The following is a 23,778-nucleotide window of genomic DNA, read 5'->3' as shown; positions in this document are numbered from 1 at the left end:
CGCATATAAAACTTTGTTCCTTTACAGCTCAGTCATTTGCACAAGTTATGTTACTTATGTCACAAGTCGTATCTTTATATATTGCTTACCCAGTAGCATAGATTCATAGGTTTGCTTTTACATTTTTGGATTTTAATCTTTTAAAACAATAGAACCAAAATTATAATAATAAAGTTTTATATTTGTAATATGTCTATTGCAGACCTTATTTTCATATGGCTTTGATTTAATGTTTAGAATCCCTCCTTTTGAGTTCAAGGACTCCCTTTTGCATTTCTCATAGGTTAGATCTAGTAGTAATAAATGCTCTCAGCTCTTGTTTATCTGGAAAATTCTTAATTTCTTCTCCATTTTTAAAGGACAGTTTTGCTGGAGGTAGTATTATTGGTTGACAGTTTCTTTTTGTTTTGTTTTGCTTTTTACTTCATGCGCTTTAAATAAATCATCCCACTGCCTTCCAGCATGCATGGATTGTACTAAGAAACCTGGTGATAACTTATAGAGGCTCATTGTACATTACAATTTTCTCTTGCTTTTTCCGAGATTATTTTTGACTTTCAATAGTTGGATTAAAATGTGTCTGTGTGTGTGTGTGTCTGAATTTATCCCATGGGAGCTTGTTGAGCTTCAGTTCATATGTCTGACTCCTAAAATTTGAGAAGTTTTTTAGCCATTATTCCTTCACATATGCTTTCTGCCCTTTTCTCTTTCTTCTCCTTATGCAACTACCATAATACCTCAAGCAACACATCTGCTTCGGCCTCCCAAGAAAGAAAAATAATATTCTATTCAAGTACAAGGGAAAAACACTGAATATTTATGATGTACCAGAATCTAAGTTAGGTAATAAACAATAAGATATTTCCTATTTCAATAAGTGTAAAATACTTTTATTAATATTACATAAGTAAAATACCATAGGAGCACAGAAGTCGTGACATTAATTTGCTTAATGAGCCTGAAATGGACTCAAAGGATGAGTATAATTCAGGGAGATTAAAAAAAAAAAAAAAAAGGATTCAATGCAGAAAGAAGAGCTGTACAAAAACAAGGAAATGTGATAGTACGTGAACCTCTTTACAGGTTTAGGAAATGTTTTTTTATAGGAAGAAGATAAAGACTAGTTGGGTCTGGAAGGGAGGGTTATGACCAAATTATGAGGGATACTGAAAGTCATTCTTTTATAGAACTATAGTTTCAGCTGGGCACGGTGGCTCAAGCCTGTAATCCCAGCACTTCGGGAGGCCGAGGCGGGGGATCACGAGGTCAGGAGATCGAGACCATCCTGGCTAACACGGTGAAACCCCATCTCTACTAAAAATACAAAAAACTAGCCGGGCAAGGTGGCGGGCACCTGTAGTCCCAGCTACTTGGGAGGCTGAGGCAGGAGAATGGCGGGAACCCAGGAGGCGGAGCTTGCAGTGATCCTAGATCGCGCCACCGCACTCCAGCCTGGGTGACAGAGACAGATTCCGTCTCAAAAAAAAAAAAAAAAGAACTATGGTTTCTAGAGTTTTGGGTTGTATGAACTAGCCAAAATTTAAAGGATCATATTTTAGGGTTGTCAGCTTTTTATACTGCTAAGTTACTGGCATTTAAAAAACAAAACTCAAAACCTAAAAATCGATCATTTGCTGTCATCATTTTAAAAAGAAAAGTCATTTTAACATCAGCAAAGAAAGACATAAATATTACATCCATATAGATTAAAAAGTAGGATGTATTAAAATTCTTTGAGCATAGAAAGTTACAAGATATAATTGTATTCTGCCAAGGGAACACAAAATGAACTTTTAAATATCTAACCTGTTCCAATATTTCATTTCTAGCATAGTTACATTAAAAAAGAAAATCCAAGTTCACCTGGATGCACTAATAACAATGAAGGCATATTCTTAATGGTCTTTCCACTCAATTCAGAATATCTGAGGTAAACAGAGAAGCTAAAAAAAAATAGCTCTCAATTACTCTGTCATTTTTCTCTGTGCATTGATGAGAAGAAATAAATAAGAAACAATTTGAATGTGTGGCCATGGAAGATTCTGGAAAGTAGCTACACACAGGGGTTCCTGATTTTCCAATACAGAGCAGTTAACGTAAAATTGCCACAAACTGTCACTTAAGAACCAGTAACATGAGTCTTATAACTTAATTGTGCCTTTGCTCTGGCGGCTAGAAAACTTGTATAGAATTTGTCTTAGTTTTAGTAATAGTGCAGGACTCACTACTAACATTATTACATGACTAACTTTATTCCTTGTTTTATTTCATTATGTCTTTGGTCAGTATTTATACATTTCTGTAAAACCTATCAAATCGTTTTAGGAAAAGATAGATAGCAACAGAAAAAATAAAAGGCTTTTATCTTGTAGGGAATGAGGAAACATTTAAGATTTGTTTTTTTCAATGATGTTTATTGAACTTCTTTATTTTAACAAAGTAACACATGTTACAGAAAAGCATGAAAATAAAAATATCAATAACCAGCATTCTTGCTCCTCAACAGCATCTAACTACAGGAAATCAAAAGAATTAAAAGCAAAAAAAGGAACTCAAGAAGGACCAACTGATAACCTGGTACCTTTCAGACTCCGTAACTATGATGCCACCACTTTCAGCTAACATAATATTTAGGCTACTGTGGAAGGTTTTTATACATGGCTTGATATAAAATTTGTAATGTTAATAATATTTGAAAAACTAGCCTCTAAATATTGTTTTCGGAAATTATTCATTCTCATGAAGTAATTGTAAATATTAAAGTTGAAGGAGAAAAGAGCTAAAGAAAAACCAAATTTTCACCTCAAATGTTTGCATTAATAGTAATGCTAATGACAAAATAAATAAATTTAGAAGGAAAAGTAAATGGAGGGAAAACAAACTTTGGATAAACAGAGTTTGAGGTATCCCTGGAGTATAAGGGTTTAGATGTCTATGCTAGGTAACTTCAACTATGTCTGGAATACAGAAGTCTGGGTTGAGCTGTTACAGGAGTTAGGTAGAAGCAGGGAACATAACGCTTTCAAACGTGTGTCCTCATAAATATGAGGAAGTGGCTTTATAGCAGCAGGAGTAAGACCAGGTATACACAACTACCTCACTGACCCCATTAGAAGAATATGTGCCCTGCAAGTGGTCAGTAGGCCATCTAGTCTCATTTCCCACTCTACCTTTTATAGCACATATCCTATTTAATTTTAATTATTGGTTTTTATGTCTTTTTGCTCATTCAACTGTAAGCTCCATAAGGAATATTTCTCCTGTTTTGAATGAATCAATGAATATATGATTTTGTGTAACCAATCATACACATCTAGAACAAAGCTATATAAATTATACACACAATCTGTGGCCAAGCAATAGTTTTTAAGCTTCCAAGAACTTGTAAAGTTCATTTTGGGGCTGCTTTAAATTAGCACGGTTCTTCTCAGAATCCCATTCTTCAGAGCATTTAATACTTCACTTTCTAGGTGCGAGTATCATAATGACAATAGTAGCATCCAGGGTGACATTCCTACTTAACACATCAGCAGCCTCTCTACAACACACTAGTTAAAGCCAAATAACCCACTACTTCTCTGGCCCTAATATTCGACTACTGTCCTTCTGGTTCACATGAGACTGGCATTTTTCCTGTTGGTAGATCATACCAAGAACATCTTTCTATCCTCATTTTAGGGTCAATGTACTGACTGTTCTCTCTGCACAGAACACTCCTCTTCTAATAAGCTATAAGGCACTTATTAAGGAAGTTTTATTACTTACTATGTAAGTTTTTGCTCAAATGTAACTTTTACCATGAGGTCTATTTAAAATTGACCACTCTCTTTAAACTTCAACCTAACCTTGCCATTCTGTAATCCCAATTGTCTGTGTGTTGTATTTATCCTTTTACATAACATTTGCTATATTCTAACACCCTATATAATTTAATTATCATTTTGTTTAATGCTTATTGATTTTGTGTCCTCGTAAGAATATATGCTCCATCTGAAGAAAAGGATCTTTGTCTGTTTACTTATATATCAAAAGTATGTAACATAGTACTTAGCCCAGAAGGTACTCAGTACTTTTGGAAACCTGAGAAGCTCATTATGTGACAATATTCTAAGAGCTTCAAATGCACTGCATAATTTAATCTTCACAAGAACCCTAAAGTGCTATCATTGACTCCAATTTATAGAAAGGAAACTAAGATACAAAGTGGCTAAGTAATTCACAAAGGCCACAAAGTTAAGAAAGTAGTTGAACTAGGATTCAAAGTCTGCTCCAAGATGCTGAGTCTTCCTAATAGTAACACTAAGTAGAAGCAGTTGTGACGATAACAGAACAGGCACAGGAAAACTCTCTTTCTTCTGCAGTAAACAGGAAGTGAAAAGCAAAAAAGATATACAAGGATGCTAAATCCCAGGACTACTTGAAATGGCATCTAAAGCCGTTATTCACCTACAGATCATCTTGATATTGTCTAATTCTTTCTGAAGCTCAGAAATATTTGTAAAACAACATTTTTTAAAAAGAAATAAGATTTTGATTAACCATATTTTTCAAAGCCACTCACCTAGTAAATTTATCTCATTTGGCTCCTTACTCTATTTAAGCTGCTGTTGAGGAGACAATGGCTTCATCAATTCTTTAAGTATTTCTCTAGATTTTTAGTGTCTTCTTAGTTAAGGATTCTCACACTACAAATGTTATGTGAATAAGAAAAATCACTTAAAGATGCATGGCTCTCAGAGTCACAAGGAAATGTCAGAGATCACTGCTTAATAAACAGGTTATCTTAATGACAGGATATACGTCAGCCCTGATAAATGGATTAAAGAGCCAAAGCCTCCCATTCTGACACCTTTTCAATGTTCTTCATCTTCAAAGTTCTCTTATTGGTATTGACCATGCAAACATGTTATTTAAAAAAAAATGAGTGAAGAGAAAACATATTGAATATCTTATTAAAATTTGTGAAGTAATGCCTTTACATTCTTTTGGAAATATATATTCCTCTAGAAGCACAAATTATGCCATGATTAATACATACATTATAGGAAACTAAAATAATTAGAATAGAGAGAGAAATCATACCTTCTATCAATAGCTCTTGTCCATGACTGCCAAGAAGTGTACGAGATAGGAATGGGGCAAAGTCTACAAAAATTTCGCGAAGAAGAGGAGCAACTTTTTCTAAAGCTCTTTCAAGTTTTGCAGTGATGCTGTTGAAATTAAGACATAAAAACTAATAAATATAATTCAATATAAAATGTCAAATAAACTTTACTTCTAAATTAAAATCTTATAAATCATAAATGTCCTTTCTATCCCATGGAATAATAGCAAGCTTCATGTATAAGGGACACCCCGTACAGTTTCACATATAGTCATAAGGCTACTGAAAGTTTTCAGCTAAATTGGAATGACTATACTATGAAAAAGATTGGGGTTATGCCACCCAAAAGGGCCAAAGACTGTTCATAGCTCTATGAGTGTCATGTAAACGAGTTCTTGTATGCCTTCTCTATGTATCTATCCATCAAAGAAGATGATTTTGAACACTGACAATGTGGGTCACCGTGCCAGTTACAAATAATTTAACTCTTGTTCTCAAGGAGGTATTACCTGAAATCTGGACGAATAAGGGAATAACTGAAATTCACTGTAATACAGTTGAATGCTGTGCCAAACTAGGCATTTTCCATTTCATAAGCCCATTTACTTTTCTTTACAAGCTGCTGTATTACTATATAGTTCACTGTTGAATGTTAATAGTCATACATAAGCACTATTTGACATTCTTAAAAATACTTTGGTACATGTAAAAGTAAAAAATGGGGATGAAGAAAATATTTCTGCTCAGACAAATGAATAACACAGTAACAGATTTATCTGTCTTAGATAAAAAAAAGTGCTTTGGCGTAAGACTGCTTAGACTAGAATCCTGGCTCTATCATACACTAGCTAGGTCACTTTAGGCACATTAGGCTTTCTATGTCTGCAAAATGAAGATGATTGCAGTACCTACCCAGTGAGGATTAAATCAGCTAAGGAATGTAAAGTACATAGAAAAGCACCCAGCACACAGTGAGAGGTCAATAATGTTCACTTTTTTCAATCTACTTTGAACACACCCATATTTACACTCACAAAATGTGATTCTGATACATTAAACAAATCAAAATCAATATATTAGATGAGCACACATTCTTCTACACAGAAGATATGTACAGTTAGCAATTAAACAATGTTACAAAATAATACAAGTTCTGCCACAATGCCAGGTAACATTGTGTTACACATGAGGCAAACATTTATAAATGAAAAAAAGGTAATTAACCATAAAATAATTTGTAATATATTACTAAGGTTTAAAACTAAACTATGGCATCTTTTTAATTTTTTAAGCAATTAAATAGTTATTAGAGAATAATATTGGATGACTTCTTTTCTAAATTGGAAACAGCCAAGTTTCAAATCTTTGAGCACTCTAAGTCTCACCATCAGCACTTCTGTTTAACTCTGTCTCCTCTTACCTGTGTCAACAGCTCTAGAGAAAGGAGAAAGCATGGAGAAAACTCAAGTTTGGTCACTGCCACATATATTTAGAAAATTCTGGAGGAACAATTTTCCATAAGAAAAAGGGATTTGAAGGGGATTTGGCAGACTTACTGAAATTAAGAGATTTCAATAGTCTTTCCTACTCTGGAATTCCTAAAGCAAGGACCTCCTGAAGACACTGCTTCTCAAGCTTTGGTGTGGATCAGAATCACCTGGAGAGTCCATTTAACCAGACTGCTGAGTCCCACCCTAGTTTCTGATTCAGCAGGACTGTGTGTACAGCGAGCATTTGTTAGAAGTACAAATTCTCGGTGGTGTTGATGCTACTGATCCAGGAAACACACTTTGAGAATGACTGTTTTAATGAGAGTATTTACTATTAGAAAGAATTAACAAAGAAGCCAGCAAAAGAAAGGCCACCTGAAGTCACTGAATAAGCATAATCACAGGAAGTTATCTGTTAGTGAATACAAACAGATTCTTTTTTGAATCTACAATTTCATTAATTCCTTCAAATCTCTAAACTCACATCCTACAGCTCTTCCCAGCTAAACTAATTCCCTCTACTAAGAAATGGTGAAAATGGTAAGAGTGAGTTTATTAAAAGGAGAAAAATCTAGATATAATAGTTTCTGATGCTCAATTCTAAATGAAGTATGATTATTTATTTTTTTTAAGATTAATAAGTGAGAGTAAAATTATTTTAGAAAAATTATTGATTCATGGAGGTTTGCATCATAGCTATTGGATTTAATGGACTATTATTGAGTTAAAGCCAGGAACATTTTTTATCCCAGTTTGAGAACTTTCTCCCCTATTTTACAGATTTCTGTGTGATTTTAGAGGCTTCAGAATTACAAAAATACTGTTACTGGTGATTAAGTTAAATATGAAATAGAAACTTCAATTAATCCGAGCAACTGATTACTTCTGTCTGTAAGTATGTATAAATAGACATTATTTCCAATTATCTTGACTTAAGGGTAATAGTTATTTCTCATGAAGTGAATCCCTATTAAGATTTTTTACAAATATTTTCTTATAAAATTTATTAGAATATTAAATGTTGCTCTTACATATCATCCTGCAATAAGAATTTTAATTTTCTAATGGCGGCAAAGAATATAATATTTTACTCAGCAAGAAATTAGAAGTTTTATGTATATAAACCATTATCAAATAATTCTGCTGGAATTACAACAGCAAAATATTCTAAATGGAAAAACTTCATCCTCATTTTTCACAGTGAAGAAAACAGTTTTTGTTGTTGTTGCTATTTAGAGTCCCCACAATGTATTTCAAACAAGGCTTCATTGTTACACAATTTAAATTCTGAAAGAAAATGGTACGGACACAAACTTCATCCTAAGACCCTCCTTTATCACCTGAAAATAAGGATTAATTACAAAAAATACCCAAAAAAAGACATATTGTGGCTATATTGTCATTTTGTTATTTCTGTTCTCATCTCAAAGAAACACACAATATAAAACTCCTTTTCCCCAATTCCAAGACATATATGAGACAGCTACCTGTTAATATGTTAAAAAAAATTAAAAGCTATGTTAATGTGAGAAAAGCCCATGCCCTTAAGTCCTATAAAAATAAATAAAATTTTCTCCTTAAAATAAAAATACAAAGAACATATAGCCACCAGAATAAAACCAGGTATTCTTCAGCAAATAATTTTGTAAGAAAAACTGGCATAATGTACTGACTTTAGAGGAAAATTCTAAAGAGTAATTTTTCAATTTTCTCTAAAAGTTTATTTTCATTTATTCAAAAACATTCATTTAGGCTGGGCACGGTGGCTTACACCTATAATCCCAGTGCTTTGGAAGACTGAAGAAGGAGAATGGCTTGAGAGCAGGAGTTCAAGACCAGCCTGGGCAACATGGTGAGACCCTGTCTCTACCAAAAAATTAAAAAATTAGCGAGGTGTGGTGGTGGGCACCTGTGATCCTAGCTACTCAAGAGGTTGAGGCAAGAGGATCGCTTGAGCCCAGGAGGTCAATGTTGCAGTGAGCTATGATCATGCCACTACACTCCAGCCTGGATAACAGAGCAAGACCCCTATTTTGCAACAAAAAACAAAAACAAAAAAAACCTGTTTATTTAGTCTAAGACATTTTATGCACAGAAGTAATACAAAAGTGTATTTCCCTATGTAGGGGAATCTGCCCTGCACAGTCTGAGTGAGTTTATAATCTTATACTCTAATAACTTAATATTTGGTTAAGTTCTTGGGCTCTAACCACAGACTTTATCAAGTGTGGGTTGAAAAGCATACAATTTCAAGCCACTCATTCTATTCTCCCCAGTCTATTTTTTCCCCTTAAGTCACACTAATGAAGTGTTTAAGATGCTTGATTGATAACTATTTTGAATTTGGCTAGTTTTCTTAATAGTAAGTATAAACTCTTAAGAAAAAGAATTAAATTACTGGAATTGGAGGCCATTATCTTAAGTGAAGTAACTCAAACAGAAAGGCAAATAGCACATGTTCTCACTTATAAGTGGGCGCTAAATAATATGTACACATGGACAGAATATGGAATGACAGACACTGGAGGTTGATGACTTGGAAGGGTTGAAGGGTGGAAGGCGGGAGTGAGAGGTAAGAAATTACTTAATGGGTACCATGTACATAATTCAGGTGATGAATACACTAAAAGCCCAGACTTCACCACTACGCAATATATCCACAAAACAAAATTGCACTTATATCCCTTAAATTTACACAAATCAAAAATAAATAAATAAATAAAAAGAAAGAGAATTACTTATTTCCATGAAGAAAAGTCCTGTTGCAACTTGAGAAATTATAAACCACTCTTGCAAAATTACCAACTCAAAACAAAATATTCAAAGGAAGTAATAAGGCTTTAGATGAAATTCTATAGCTCCAATGATTAGATTAAAACAATATGACTTAAAACACAAAAGCTTACAATTATGGTTTTTAAAAACTGCAATCATGTTTGGCTTTTACCTGTATTGAGAAAGTCTCATTCACAGTTAATTCTAAGAAATTCATATGAATAAAAATATAATTAATCCATGGAAAAAATAATGTATAAAAACCCATGGCTTAATTATTATTAAATCTTGCCAAATGTAACTGGCCTCAAGAAATATCCAAGGCCATGGTAATTGTAAGTACACAGATTAGTTAAAAAAAATGAAAATTTTTCTCTCCTGTCATCTAAATGAATCCCCTGATAAACATAGTTCATAACAAAGTGATCTTTTCTTAATGGTATATGTTTTAGAATTCTAGAAAAATATAATACTTCTACTCTTATTTAGGGCCCTACATACATTGTGTATTCTATTTTAACAAACTCCCTTATGTTTGTGCTACTTCATAAAGTCATTTTTACTTACTTTTGATTTTATTTACTTTTTGTCTTCTCCTAGGTCTTTAGCACAATGTCATAAATATAACAAACAATAATTTGATTTGAAAGATTAGTGCTTAAATTTCCTATTTCTTAAATCATATAAAATAGGTAGTTATAATAAGAAAACATAGAATAAAAAGAAATAATCACATACCCTTAAGTATTGTACCTAAAAGATTTACTCAGACATAAAAGAAATTATTACATTAGTGAATTCTATAGATTTTTATTAATTGAATGCTCCTATGTAAATGAGGAAACGTAGGCATCGGTAAGTGAACTGATTGGGTTTAGGTAAACACAGATGAAAAGACAAGATTAAGAGAGTATTAATGATAGAACAACCATACATTGTAATGTTAAATTCTTATCAGCTATATATTATGACTAGGAATTGACACGGAATTCAAATACTTTATCTGTTGTCACTAAATTTATAATATTAAATATAATTTAACATACTAAAATAGCTGATGAGTAAATGTATCCTAAATCTGCAAAACTGTGACATAATTACCTACTGACAATTTTATTAAGTTATAGCTTTCTAAGGTTGTGGCCACTATGGAAAACATGATATTGAAAAAAAAATGCTTACTTATTTTATTTCCTTATGATCTTATAAATTTAAAACTGGCATTTTCTCTTTATTACTCCTAAACAGAATTATTTTCAAATGCATGATGAAAAGGTTAAAAAAGCAGATAAAGTTATAGAAGACTAAGAAATTGAAGCTAAATAGAATATTTTTATAAGTAAGAAGTTTACTGCTTTATATCGTAAACTAAATTCCAAGTAAACACTTTTCAAGTTTTAAGATGTGTAATGCCTACGTGAGCATGATGATGCACACCTCTAGTCCCAATAACTTGGGAAGCTGAGGCAGGAAAATCACTTGAGCCCAGGAATTCAGAGCTATTGTGTGGCATGATCACATCTGTGAATAGCCATTATGTAATGCTTTTGGGGGATGCCCTTAGACAATTAGAAAAGTTGTTTGGAGTGCACTAATTACAAAAGTAAAAAAAAAAAATTGATGTAGAACAATTCCTTCTTTCCAATCAACCACTTAAATGACACAAAAGTTAACTATAGTGAAATAAAAATACAAACTCAAGAATGTAAGTCTAACTAAAACCAAACAACAAATGTAGTGATAAAAAGGGTAAGGCTAATTGTGTCTTAAATACTTGACATGAAAATTGTAACAACATTTATCCTCTTAAATAAAATATTTAGCATATTAAAAAAAAATTTTAATGTAGTGGGAGCTGTGGTGTCTCACCAAGATCCTCTTTTAGGATAGAGACATTCTTTCCCTGGAGAGTTCTGAGAACTGTGGGGTGATGGCTCACAGTTGAAACCCTCCCTATAGAAGGGAGCTGCTTCACCCAAGGTTAAGCCCCCTCATTAGGAGCAGTGTGAATTCAAACAATGGTCAATTAGAAGGACAAAAAAAAAAAAAAAAGAAACCCAAGCTCCTTTGACCCAATTGAGGACACCTCTGAAGCCATTCCAATTTCAGAGCTTTCCCATGGAGTGGGCTGGAATATCTCTTACAATTGCACCACTTTTCCTTCAGACCAGTCTTCCACTGCCACTTAGTTATAGGTGGTGTTATCAAGAATATTCCCCAGTAAAGCACCTACGGAATTTGTTTTCTGGAATAGCAGTTAATGAGTGTTTTGTAGTATAGTATTTAGTTAAATATAATATTTTTGAATATATAAATTGAAAAATCAATTAAGAATTTGAACTTTTAAAATGAAATGGACTTCTATTTCAGATGCAGAAAACTGGAGTCATTCCCACAAAAATCATAAGAAAAAGCCAGACAATCTAAAGAATTATAACTTTTTTAGGCCTCATCAGAGAGCTGAGGTTGCCAAGCAATCAAACAGCTTGAAATCTGAGGACAGGAACCTCCCAGAAGAGTCAGGATGCATGAACTTTCTAACGTGAGGCAGAGAACAGGAAGAAGCAGCACTGGGCACCACATTAAGTTGGCAAGAAAAAATCAGCTAAATTTTTTTTATAAATTTCTGAAGTCCATGTGTAGACTATAAGAGAATAAAACCCCCAGAGCTATAGACACAAGGGGAGTTTGCAAGAATACCCAGGCTCTTGCATTCAAACCTAACCAGTACTCAGGAGAAAAACTGGAGGCAGCATGGAAGACTGCAGAAAACTTACTTCGTTGCTCCAGGTTAAAGGAGGGAGAATTAATTGCTGCAGAAAAGACACAAAGGTCTGCCCACATCCGTCTTCCTATCTCCTCTACAGAACGGAAGCCTTATGCATCTGAGAGAAAGGTAACAACTCCTGTCACTTCTGGGGCACAGTAGGAGGCCTGTTGCAGCTGGAGGAAAGGAACATAAAAAACCTTCTACTCTGAGGGAGGGGAAGGGAAACGTTCTGAGTCCTGAAATTTACAGATCCCCAATCATGTAGAAATGCACAAAATCACTGAAAAAGCCCTACCTTCAAGATCCAGGACAGCACTTGACTAAAATGGAGTCTAGACCAGGACAAAAGAGAACCCCATGCCCTTGAACACCAGGCTTGCAAGCACCCAGTAACAGATAATGGTAGTCTATTGTGGAAGGGACTGCATAGTGTAGAGAACCTCTCTGAATCAGAACAGGGTAGAACAGAAATAGCAAGACACTGAAAAACTAGCACCTAACTAAACACAAAGTAAAGATAGAGAAATTTAAAGTCCATGGTACGCAGGGAGTAACAAATACAACCAGAAAACATAAACCCTGTTCAACAAAAGACTAAAATGACTCAACCCCTCTCACAAAAGGCTTAGCATAAGGAGAGGCAGGCCTATTTAGAACACAAATACAACTGTCAGGAGCTACTATCCCATACATGATGTCCAGTTTTCAACTAAAAATTACCTTACACATGAAGAAACAAGAAAAAAAAAAGTCAGAGAAAAATCAATAGAATCAAAATCACAGATGAACCCTATGTTGGAACTATTAAAGAATTTAAAGTAACTATGATTAACATGTTAAGAGTTAATAGCTGAAAAGGCAGACAACATACATAAACAGATGTAAATTTTCAGCAAAAGAAAGAAACTGTAAAGAAGAAACAATGGTAGAAATAAAAAATACAGTAAAAGAAATGATGTGCCTTCAATGGACTTATCAAAAGACTCAGTGAAGCCAAGGAAAACTCAGTGAATTTGAAGACAGGCCAATAAAATACACACATATTAAAACAAAAAGAAAAAAGAATATACACACACTCCGATGGAGAGAGTGTGCACATTGGTGCATTCAAAAGCTATTAAACATTATCAAATAATTCTACATAAATGTGATTGGAATCACAGAAAGAGAAGTGCCATATGCCAAATAATGGCTCCACAAAGATATCTAAACCATAATCTCTGGAACCTTTGAATAAACTATATTACATGGTAAAAAGGATTTTGCAAGTGAAATTAAGGTTATGGGCATTAAAATAGAGAGATTATCCTAGATTATGTAGGTAGGTTCAGTCTAACCACACGAACTCTAAAAAGCAGAAAAGTCTCCGGCTAGAGAAGTACGGCAAAAGAGGAAGGCAGAAAAGATACGTGTAAGGGGAAAACAGACAGATCCCAAGTTTGAGAAAAACTGGATGCATTATTACTAATTCTGAATGTAGGAGGCCACATGCAAGGTGAGTTCTAGGAGATAAGGGAAGGCTCTGACAGCAGGCAAATAAACAGGCCCATGTGTTCTATAGCCATACAGAACTGAATTATGCTGGTAACCTGAGTGAGCCTGGAAGCGCATTTTCTTCCAGAGTCTCCAGTAAGAAATGCAGCCGTGCCAAAGTCCTCATTTTAGGCCAGTGTGACCTGAGTGTTGGACTCTTAACCTACAGAACTGTGAAATAATTAATAAATCAGTGCTGATTTAAGCTGCCAAATTTGTGGCAACGCGTTATTCTAGCAATAGAAAACTAACACAGAGACATACTAGAGCAGAAGAAATATGTGAAGAGATATTGAGTGAGAATTTTCCGAAAACAATGAAGTCATAAAACTACAGATACAAGAAGCCCAGAAAACACCAAGTAGAATTTTAGTAAATAAGTAAAAAAAGAGTATCATAATACACTGCTGAAATTCAAATATAAAGAGAAAATCTGAAGAAGGCATCAGAGAATAAAGACACATTCCATAAAGAGGAACAAAGATAAAAATGACGTTCTCATTAGAATCCGTACAAGTCAGAAGAAATGAGATGAAATCCCTTTCAAAGCCATTTTAAAAATATATAATCCACAATTCCATGTGTAGCCAAAAAATTCTTCAGAAAAAGATGGTAAAATAAAGACCTTTTTAGACAACAAAAACGGAGGTAATTCATGTAGCTGACTTTGTACTACGAATACTTTTAAATGTAGTTCAAGTATAAGGAATATACCAGACAAAAACAGATTTATACAAACAAGAGTGCTAGAAAAGATAAATAAAACTATAAAATGCATTTATTTTTAACTGTTCTAAAGTAAAATTCACTGTCCAGAGCAAAATAGCAGTGTACTGTTTCTTTTTCTTTTTTGAGACAGAGTCTCACTCTGTCACCCAGGCTAGAGTGCAGTGGCACAGTCTCGGCTCACTGTAACCTCTGCTTCCTGGGTTCTGAGCAATTCTCCTGCCTCAGACTCCGGAGTAGCTGGGATTACAAGTACATGCCACCACGCCCAGATTGTATTGTTAGTAGAGATGGGGTTTCACCGTGTTGGCCAGGCTAGTAATCTCAAACAGCTGATCTCAGGTGATTCACCCGCCTCGGCCTCCCCAAGTGCTGGGATTACAGGTGTGAGCCACGGTGCCCTAACTACTGTTTCTTCATAAGATATATAAAAGTAAAATGTATGACAACATTAACACAAAGGATGTAAAAGAGGAATTAGGAGTAAACTGTTACAAGCATCACTATTACACATGAAACTGTGTAATAATATTAAAAACTGATTCTGATAATTTAAAGATTTATATTGTAAGCCATAGAGAAGCCCCTAAAATGTTTAAAAGGTTGTCTTTTATTTTAAGCATTTTAAAAATGTTTGAAATATTGTCTCCAATAAGACAATATTGGAGAGAAAATGAAATAATAAAAAAAAATACTCCATTAACCCAACAAAGGGCATAAAAGAAGAAAAACAAAATAAAGTACAAATGGAAAGTAACAATGTATTCTAAAACAATTACCAAATTGGTAGATATCAATATAATCATGTCAGTAATTACACTAAACGCAAATGATGTAGAAATACCAATTAAAATATAAAAATTGTCAGTTTGGTATTTTTAAAAAAAGCAGAACTGCTTTAAATATAAAAATGTACACAAGTTTAAAGAAAGGAAAAAAATTACCATCAAAACCCTTCATTAAAATAAAGAAAGTCATGTAAGGAGTTGAAAATGTTTAATTGGGTGAGCTTTACGCAACTTAAAAATTACCAAAAAGTTACACATTTTTCTATCATATAATTAAGGATCAGAAGGAATGAATCTGACATAACCCAGCAGAAATTAGTGATTTTAAAAAAACCAAGCCATTTTAACATTTACACTCCATCAAATATATGATCATAAACACAGTAACTATATAAAAATAATGTGGATTTCCACCTTTAATAATAGGCAAATTCTCTTGCTGAGAACAACTAAAAAAGCTGGATAAAACCAGAAATACTTCTTTGAGGGAAATGGAGAGTTAAGACAGAAGTCAATTATTTGACCATGACCCTGAAGAAGAAACTCTAAGAAGATGATTTTGGTTTCTGGACCACTCATCTCCCATGGACATGTTTTGGTAGAAGCAACTGAATGACTGAAATTGAACAAAATGTTTAGAGCTCAGAGCCTACTAAAGAGGAAAAAAAGCTTAGAAAACCCCTTATGATTTAAGTTGAGACCCTATAGAACTATACTTTAAAGAACTGGTGAATCAGAAAAAAGACTGGCCCTCTAACCTTGACTTCATTAAGGTCGTTTAGGATTGCTAATGCTTACCAGAAGAAAATGTATTTTTTTGTGGAAGAAAACACCACTTTGTACTTTCATATTATGTTTATAATCTTTCAGATACTACATAGGTTTTTCACATAATAATAACAAGAAAAGACATGTAAGTAGAGAGGAAGATATTACTGAATACCAAAAGTAACACAAGATGACAGAGGTAGCTCTGATAAATAATCAAAGACTTTAGGGTAACTACATTTACCCTAATAGTTAAATATTAACTATTAAAGTTAACTAAATTAACTTAATTAAAGAAATTAAAGACCAAGGAAATTAAGGACCAAGATAAACAATTGGATAAGACAGACAATTGGAAGATAATTTTTTTTTAGATAGAGTCTTACTCTGTCGCCTGGCTGGAGTGCAATGGCACAATCTTGGCTCACTGCAACCTCTGCCTCCTGGGTTCAAACAATTCTGCCTCAGCCTCCTGAGTACCTGGGATTACAGGCACGCACCACCATGCCCAGCTAATTTTTATATTTTTAGTAGCGACAGGGTTTCACTATGAAGGCCAGGCTGGTCTCAAACTTCTGACCTCATGATCTGCCTGCCTAGGCCTCCCAAAGTGCTGGGATTACAGTCGTGAGCCACCACACCCAGCTGGAAGATAATATTAAACTACAAAAGTCAAATGGAAATTTGAGTACTTACAAAAATTGAAATTAAGAACTGAGAAGACTTGACACAGCTAAAGAGAGAATTAATAAAGTAGACTATAGGTTAAAAGAAAATACTCAAAATCACTGAGAGAGAAATAGGAGTGGGGGAAAGGATATAGATACATAAGTAAGAAATGTATTTTTTAAAACTCTAATTTTTATCTAAGATAAGCTCTAACAAAAGGATAAAAAGAGTCACAAGCAATACCTGAAGAGGTAATGGCTAGGAAGTTTCAAAATTGAATGAAAGTGATAAAACTTCAGATTTGAAAATCTCTACAAGTCCTAAGCAGGGTAAATACAAAGAAAATCCACATCACCTGAAAACATCATAGTAAAACTTATCAACTCCCAAAATACAGAACACCTTTAAAACAGACATCAGGTGGGTTGGAGTGGAGAATAGAAACAATATGACCAAGAATTAACCTATAAAATAAAGAAATAAAACACAGAACGAAAAAAGCCAAAAGACAATAAAATTATATTTTCAAAGCACTAAAAGAAAATAACTGCCAACCTAGAATTCTGTTGGTTCAAAATATCCTTCCAAATATTGAGGTGGATTTTCAAGACGTTTAGAGAAACAGGAACTAAAAATTCATGACAGGCAAACCTGCACTAAATCAAATACTAAGAAGTGTTCTCTCAGAAGAAGAAAAATGATACTAGGTGGAGGTCAGACATTCAGAAAAGAATGATAAGCAACAAAAAAGGATAGTCATTTGGTTAAATCAAAACAGATGTTGACCAATAAAATAAGTAGACTTTCTTGCAGGGTGTGAATTTAAGATGAACATGTACACATGTATACATATGTACACGTATGTCTGCAAAATTTGGAGTAAATTGAGTTAAAACAGAGTAAGGAAGGACCACACATTGTCTGGGAATAGGACCTTGATAAATCAAGGACAACTCCTGCAATTTGGGGGATTATCAATTACACACAGTTTCTCAAAGTGTGTTCTCTGGACCAGCAGCATCAGCATGATCTAGCATGATGGTTAATTTTACGTGTCAATTTTACTGGGTGTCAATATATTTGATTAAACAGCACTCTGGGTATGACTGTGAGGGTATTTCTTCATAAGATTAACATTTGAACAGGTAGACTAGATAAAGTAGATGGCCCTCCTTCATGTAAGAAGGCTTCATCTAGTCAATTGAAGATATGAATAGAACAAAAAAGTTGCGCAAACTCCTTCTGCCTGAATGTTTGAGCTAGGAATACCGGTCTCTTCTGACCTTTGGACTCAGATGGAAACATCGGCTCTTCTTCAGCCTTGAGCCAGCCAGCTTTTGGATAGAAACTTACATCACTGGCTCTCTTGGTTCTCAGACCTTGGTACTTTGATTAGAACTACACATTGGTTCTCCTGGGTCTTTAGCATATTAACTGCAGATATTGGGAATTCTCAGTTTCCATAATCACGTGAGCCAAATTTTTATAATAAATAATATGTATATGCATGTATATTCATATGAATGTAAACATCCTATTTAATCTGTTTCTCTAAATAAGCTTGACTAACACACCTAAAAACTCGTTAGAGGTGCCCTAAATTCTCTTGCCCTACTGAAGTCCTACTGAATCAGGTACCCAATGATCTGTATGTTAATAAGCCCTCTATGTTAATCTGATGCATGCTGATGTTAGAAAACTACTGCACTAAGGAAACAAATAATGTACAACCTTCAACTTAACAGTTTCTTGTTACTTCTCGCTAGTGAATTTTTTTTGGCAATTAAGAATAACACTGATTACTGCCAGAACTTATGAAGAAAAGGAAGGAAGGCAAGGAAGGTAAGACAGGCAGGCAGGCAGGAAGGTAGAAAGGCAGGAAGGCAGACAAGCTGGCTAGCTTAAATAAAGAATATCAAGAATAAAAAGAAGGGACATTACTACAGATTATATGAATGTTAAAAGAATAACATGATAACATTACAAAAAACTTTATGCCAATAAAAACCTACCAAAACTGACACCAGAAAAAACAGAAAATTTTGGGAGATCTGTAACTAATTAAATTGAAACTTTAATTAAGAAACTTTCCTAAAAGAAGACATCCAGGAGTAGATGTCTTTGCTTGTGAAGTTTGCTAAATATTTCAGGGGAATAAAAGACAAAAAAATAATCTTATAGAAGCTTTCAAGAGATAAATCTATTTCACATTACAATGAAATTGGATTTCTTATAGAAATTGATAATTCTTTTAGCATTTAAAAATTAAACCAATATAGTACACCATGTTAACAGGAGAAAAACCACAAGATCATCTTAGTGTATATTTAAAAAGCATAACATACATCACGATAGCAAGTTTTTGTTAATTACAAATATAAGAAATGTATAACATTTATTGAAAATTATATAAATAGATAAGAGGCATCATAATTAATGATAAATGTTCAATGTTTTTCATCTGAGATGGAGAATGTAAAAAGAATGCCTGCTATAACCATGACTGTAATAAATTGTATTGGAGGTACTGGGTGGCACTGTAAGTTAAGAAAAAGAAATTTGGATTACGGAAGAACCAGGAGTGTGGCGTGACCATGGGGAAGCAAAAGAAAACAAGGAAGTATGCGACCATGAAGCGAATGCTTAGTCTCAGAGATCAGAGGCTTAAAGAAAAGGATAGATTAAAACCTAAAAAGAAAGAAAAGAAGGATCCCAGTGCGTTAAAGGAAAGAGAAGTTCCCCAACACCCTTCCTGCTTATTTTTCCAATATAATACACAGCTGGGCCCACCTTACCACATCCTCGTTGATACCAACTTTACCAACTTTTCCATAAAAGCCAAACTGGACTTAGTGCAGTCAATGATGGACTGTCTGTATGCCAAGTGTATCCCTTGTATAACTGCCTGTGTAATGGCTGAAATTGAGAAATTGGGGCAGAAGTATCCAGTGGCTCTAAGGATCGCCAAGGATCCAAGATTTGAACGATTACCATGTACACACAAAGGGACTTATGCAGATGACTGCTTAGTACAGAGAGTAACTCAGCATAAGTGTTACATTGTGGCCACAGTTGACCGGGACCTTAAAAGAAGAATCCGTAAGATTCCTGGAGTTCCTATTATGTACATTTCTAACCACAGATACAACATCGAACGGATGCCAGATGATTATGGAGCCCCTCGATTCTAATTCTTATAAGACACAATTCCTCTGCCTTTCTTCAACCAGCTTTCTCTTGTTGCCAGTTCATTACACGAAATGTAGCGGGATTTTTAAGGAATCAGAGAGACCGATGGAGTTCAGGAAGATATTTATTATTTAGGTGCACTGGACCAGTTGGATTAACATCCAAAGGACTGAGCCCTGAACAAAGAGTTAAGTTACCTTTTAAGCATTTTGTGGGGCGGCGGGGCGGGATCTGTGCAGGGGGAAGCATATTATAGAAGTGAGAAAGACAATTAATTGAGACATGCATTACATCATTTCTTTCTTTTCAAGGAAAAACATGTTTTATGACTTGAGTTTATCTGCCTAGTTACCTTGCAGCCGCACAGCTAGAGAAACGGTATTTACAATGCCTGGGAAAGGAGGAGAGATAAGGCTCACTAGCCACAGAAAACAGGCAGTTAATTTTTAAAGGACTCCAGCTCTTTCTCTTTATCTCAGGGAATTGGGTTCTCTTACATACAACTGAGTTTCTGCTTACACATTTTTAAATTTCTTTTAATTCCTTTTCCAGTGCAATAGCATGAATTATTATTCTGTTGACCTATTAGCCCTATTATGAGCTGAGGGTAGTTAGATATGCTCACTCTTTTTTTTTTTTTTTTTTTTTTTTTTCTTGAGACGAAGTTTTGCTCTGTCGCCAGGCTGGAGTGCAGTGGCGCGATCTGGGCTCACTGCAGCCCCTGCCTCCCGGGTTCAATTGATTCTCCTGCCTCGGCCTCCTGAGTAGCTGGGATTGCGGGTACGTGCCACCATGCCCAACTAATTTTTTTTTTTTTTTTTTTTTTTTAGAGACAAATACTTTCGTATTTTCAATACAGAAAAATATGCCTCAGCCTCCCAAAGTGCTGGAATTACAGGCGTGAGCCACCGTGCCTGGTCTGCTCACTTCCTGATGCTGCTTTTTTGTTGTTTGTTTGTATGTTTGTTTGTTTTGAGACGGAGTCTCGCTCTGTCACCAGGCTGGAGTGCGGTGGCGCGATCTCAGCTCACCGCAACCTCCGCCTCCCGGGTTCAAGCGATTCTCATGCCTCAGCCTGTGGAGTAGCTGGGACTGCAGGTGCACGCCACCACGCCCAGCTAATTTTTGTATTTTTGGTAGAGACAGAGTTTCACCATGTGGGCCAGGATGGTCTTGGTCTCTTGACCTCGTGATCCGCCCACCTCGGCCTCCCAGGGTGCTGGGATTGCGGGCGTGAGCCACTGTGCCTGGTCACTGATGCTGTTCTGAAATTGATATTTTGTCTCATAAAAATTAGGCCAGGCACGGTGTCTCACGCCTGTGGTCCCAGCACTTTGGGAGGCCGAGGTGGGTGGATCACCTGAGGTCGGGAGTTCGAGACCAGCCTGGACAGCATGGCAGAGCCCCATCTCTACTGAGACTACAAAAAAATTAGCTGGGTGTGGTGTCACGTGCCTGTGGTCCCAGCTGCTGGGGAGGCCGAGGCGGGAGAGCCTCTTGGGCCCGGGAGGCGGAGGTTGCGGTGAGCTGGGATTGCGCCACTGCATTCCAGCCTGGGTGACAAAGTGAGACTGTCTCAGAAAAAAAAAAAAAAAAATTAATGCTGATCAAAAGGTATAAAATCTCAGACAAGAAGAATATGTTTCATACTTTTTTTGAGTTCTGTTGTACAGTGTGGCGCATTATACTTAATGGAGCATTATACATTTCAAAATTGATACTCTCATCACAGAAATGTATTTGAAGTATTGGATATGTTAACTAGCTTGATTTAACTATTCCATACTCTATCTACAATTTACGACATCACTTTGTAACTCATAAATTTGTACAATTATAAACTGTCAATTTACAATAAAAAAATTTTGTTGCATCTTTTTAGAAAAAAAAAAAAAGAAAAAAGAAAAAGAAATTAAAAGGTGCAAGGATTTTAATGGGGGAAAAAAACTCCCCCATTATTCATGGATGACACAATTATGTATATACATATACATTTTGAAATAATCTATACAAAAATAATTAGGGATAATAAGTGGGTTAACATTTCAGGATATTGAAATGGAAACAATTAAAATAATTAAAATAAAATGTATAAAAGAAACCACTGACAACATGATAAAAATATAAAATTCATTTGTAGCCTTGAAAAAGTAAGATGGTCTAAAATTACCTTCCATGCTAACAGCTAATAAATTAGACAAATACAGGGAACAACTATTTTCAGACACTACAGGGAGTACAGAACAATGAACCCTAAGGAAGGAGAAACCAATAAGGTGAGCTCCCCCATCATCCACATTTCTTTTATGGAGGTATTTCCTACATTATGGCAAATACTGAGTCCTGCAATGTTTTTGGGTTGACGAGACTGAGACTGTAGTTCAAGACAGCCAAGGTGAATAGAATTTGCAGGACAGAGTCCCTGAGAGGAGGAAGCTATAAAGAAAAAAATTTCCAAAAACCTGAGTCTTAGGCTGAATAGCAATCTACTTATGTGAAGCCTGAAAGCTCCAAGGGCTAGAATAGAACAATTTTTTGAAAAGAATAATTATGAAGGAGTTGTAACACAAACATCACTGAGAGTGCATAGTGCTGGGAATTGTCTGAATTCCCTCCAGCCAGAAAGGAGAGAGCTCAATAAATACACTGAGCATTCAGGAGAAATTCTAGCAAGTCCACCCTTTCTAAGTGTGGCAAAAGCAATCCAAGAATAGAGGCCTCTCTAAATTTGCCTTAGAAGATCTTAAAAGCATGCCTCATGAGCAAGGATAGCCTCTTCAACAAATGGTGCTGGGACAAATGGACATTCATAGGCAAAAATATGTACCTCAACCTAAACCTCACACCTTACACAGATATCAGCTCAAAATAGATCACAGACTTAAAAGTAAAACAACTTTTAAACCACAAAACTTTACAGAAAACGCAATATAAAATTTGGGAACTCAGAACTAGGTGAAGAGCTCTTAGACATGACACCAAAAGCTTAACTATAAAAAGGTAAATCTGACAAGCCAGATTAAAAAAAATTTAAATTTTTCTCTGCTAAAAACCCCATTAAAAGGATGAAACGGAGCACGTCTAGGAGAAAATATTTGCAAACTACATTTCTAAAAAAGGACTTGTATTTGAATATAACAAAAACTCTCAGAGCTCAAAAGTTAGAAAGTGATTCAATTAAAAAATAGGCAAAAGACATGAACAGACAATTCATGAAGGAGACACACTGATGGGAAATAAACATATGAAAAGATGTTCTGCATCTTTATCCATTAGGAAAATGTAAATTCAGAGCACAATAAGATATCACTACATACCTATCAGAACACTTTAATAAATGCTGGTAACAATGAGGAGAAACTGGACCACTCACACATTGCCAGTGGAAACATAAAGTGGTACAGTCACTCTAGAAGAGAGTTTTGCAGTTTCTTATAAAACTAATCATATACTTACCAAAGAGCCAGTAATCTCACTCTTGGGTACTTATCCCAGAGAAATAAAAATATATGTTCACACAAAAACAAATGTCCATTGTAACTTTATTTTTAATAGGCCCAAACTGGAAAAAACTTAAATGTCCTTTAGTAGGTATATGTTTAAACAAACTGTCATCCATACCATAGAATATGACTGAGAAATTAAAAAGGAACATACTATTAATTCATGCAACAACTTGAATGGATTGCATGGCAGTATTTTTAGTGAACAAAGATAAATGTTAAAATGCACCTCTGCAAAGTGTAGGAATCCAAGAAGAAGTAGGGAAAATTAGAAAAAATATTGAATATAAAAAATACTACATTTGTACAATGCAGGTAAAACAGTGCTTGGAGGAAAAGTTATGGCTTTAAATGCTCATATACCACACCATTAAACAAGAAAAGTCTAAAATCAAAGATCCAAGAGAGGGTTTGGGAAACATCTGTAAAGGATAAGATAGTAAATATTTTAAGCTTTAGGCCA

At 34.9% G+C, this 23,778-nt stretch overlaps 2 protein-coding genes across 6 annotated transcripts in view; one reads left to right on the top strand and one right to left on the bottom strand.

Moving 5' to 3' along the window:
* NBEA (neurobeachin) overlaps positions 1-23,778 on the bottom strand; it is a 726,287-nt gene that overhangs the window by 431,803 nt on the left and 270,706 nt on the right. For all 5 annotated transcript variants that reach the window (XM_050766029.1, XM_050766031.1, XM_050766030.1 and 2 more), the window contains one exon: positions 5,083-5,210. In XM_050766029.1, coding sequence (XP_050621986.1) covers positions 5,083-5,210 — 128 coding nt within the window. The remainder of the gene's footprint in view (positions 1-5,082; positions 5,211-23,778) is intronic.
* On the top strand, positions 19,187-21,822 carry LOC126940316 (rRNA-processing protein FCF1 homolog). Its single transcript, XM_050766102.1, has one exon. The coding sequence runs from the start codon at positions 19,218-19,220 to the stop codon at positions 19,812-19,814; it is 597 nt and encodes a 198-aa protein (XP_050622059.1). The 5' UTR covers positions 19,187-19,217; the 3' UTR covers positions 19,815-21,822.

The sequence above is a fragment of the Macaca thibetana genome, chromosome 17 (genome assembly GCF_024542745.1).
Source record: "Macaca thibetana thibetana isolate TM-01 chromosome 17, ASM2454274v1, whole genome shotgun sequence".
In the NCBI taxonomy this organism is placed as follows: Eukaryota; Metazoa; Chordata; class Mammalia; order Primates; family Cercopithecidae; genus Macaca; species Macaca thibetana.
The sequence above is the reverse complement of the archived record's forward strand: the minus strand, read 5'-3'. Positions and strand labels throughout refer to the sequence as shown.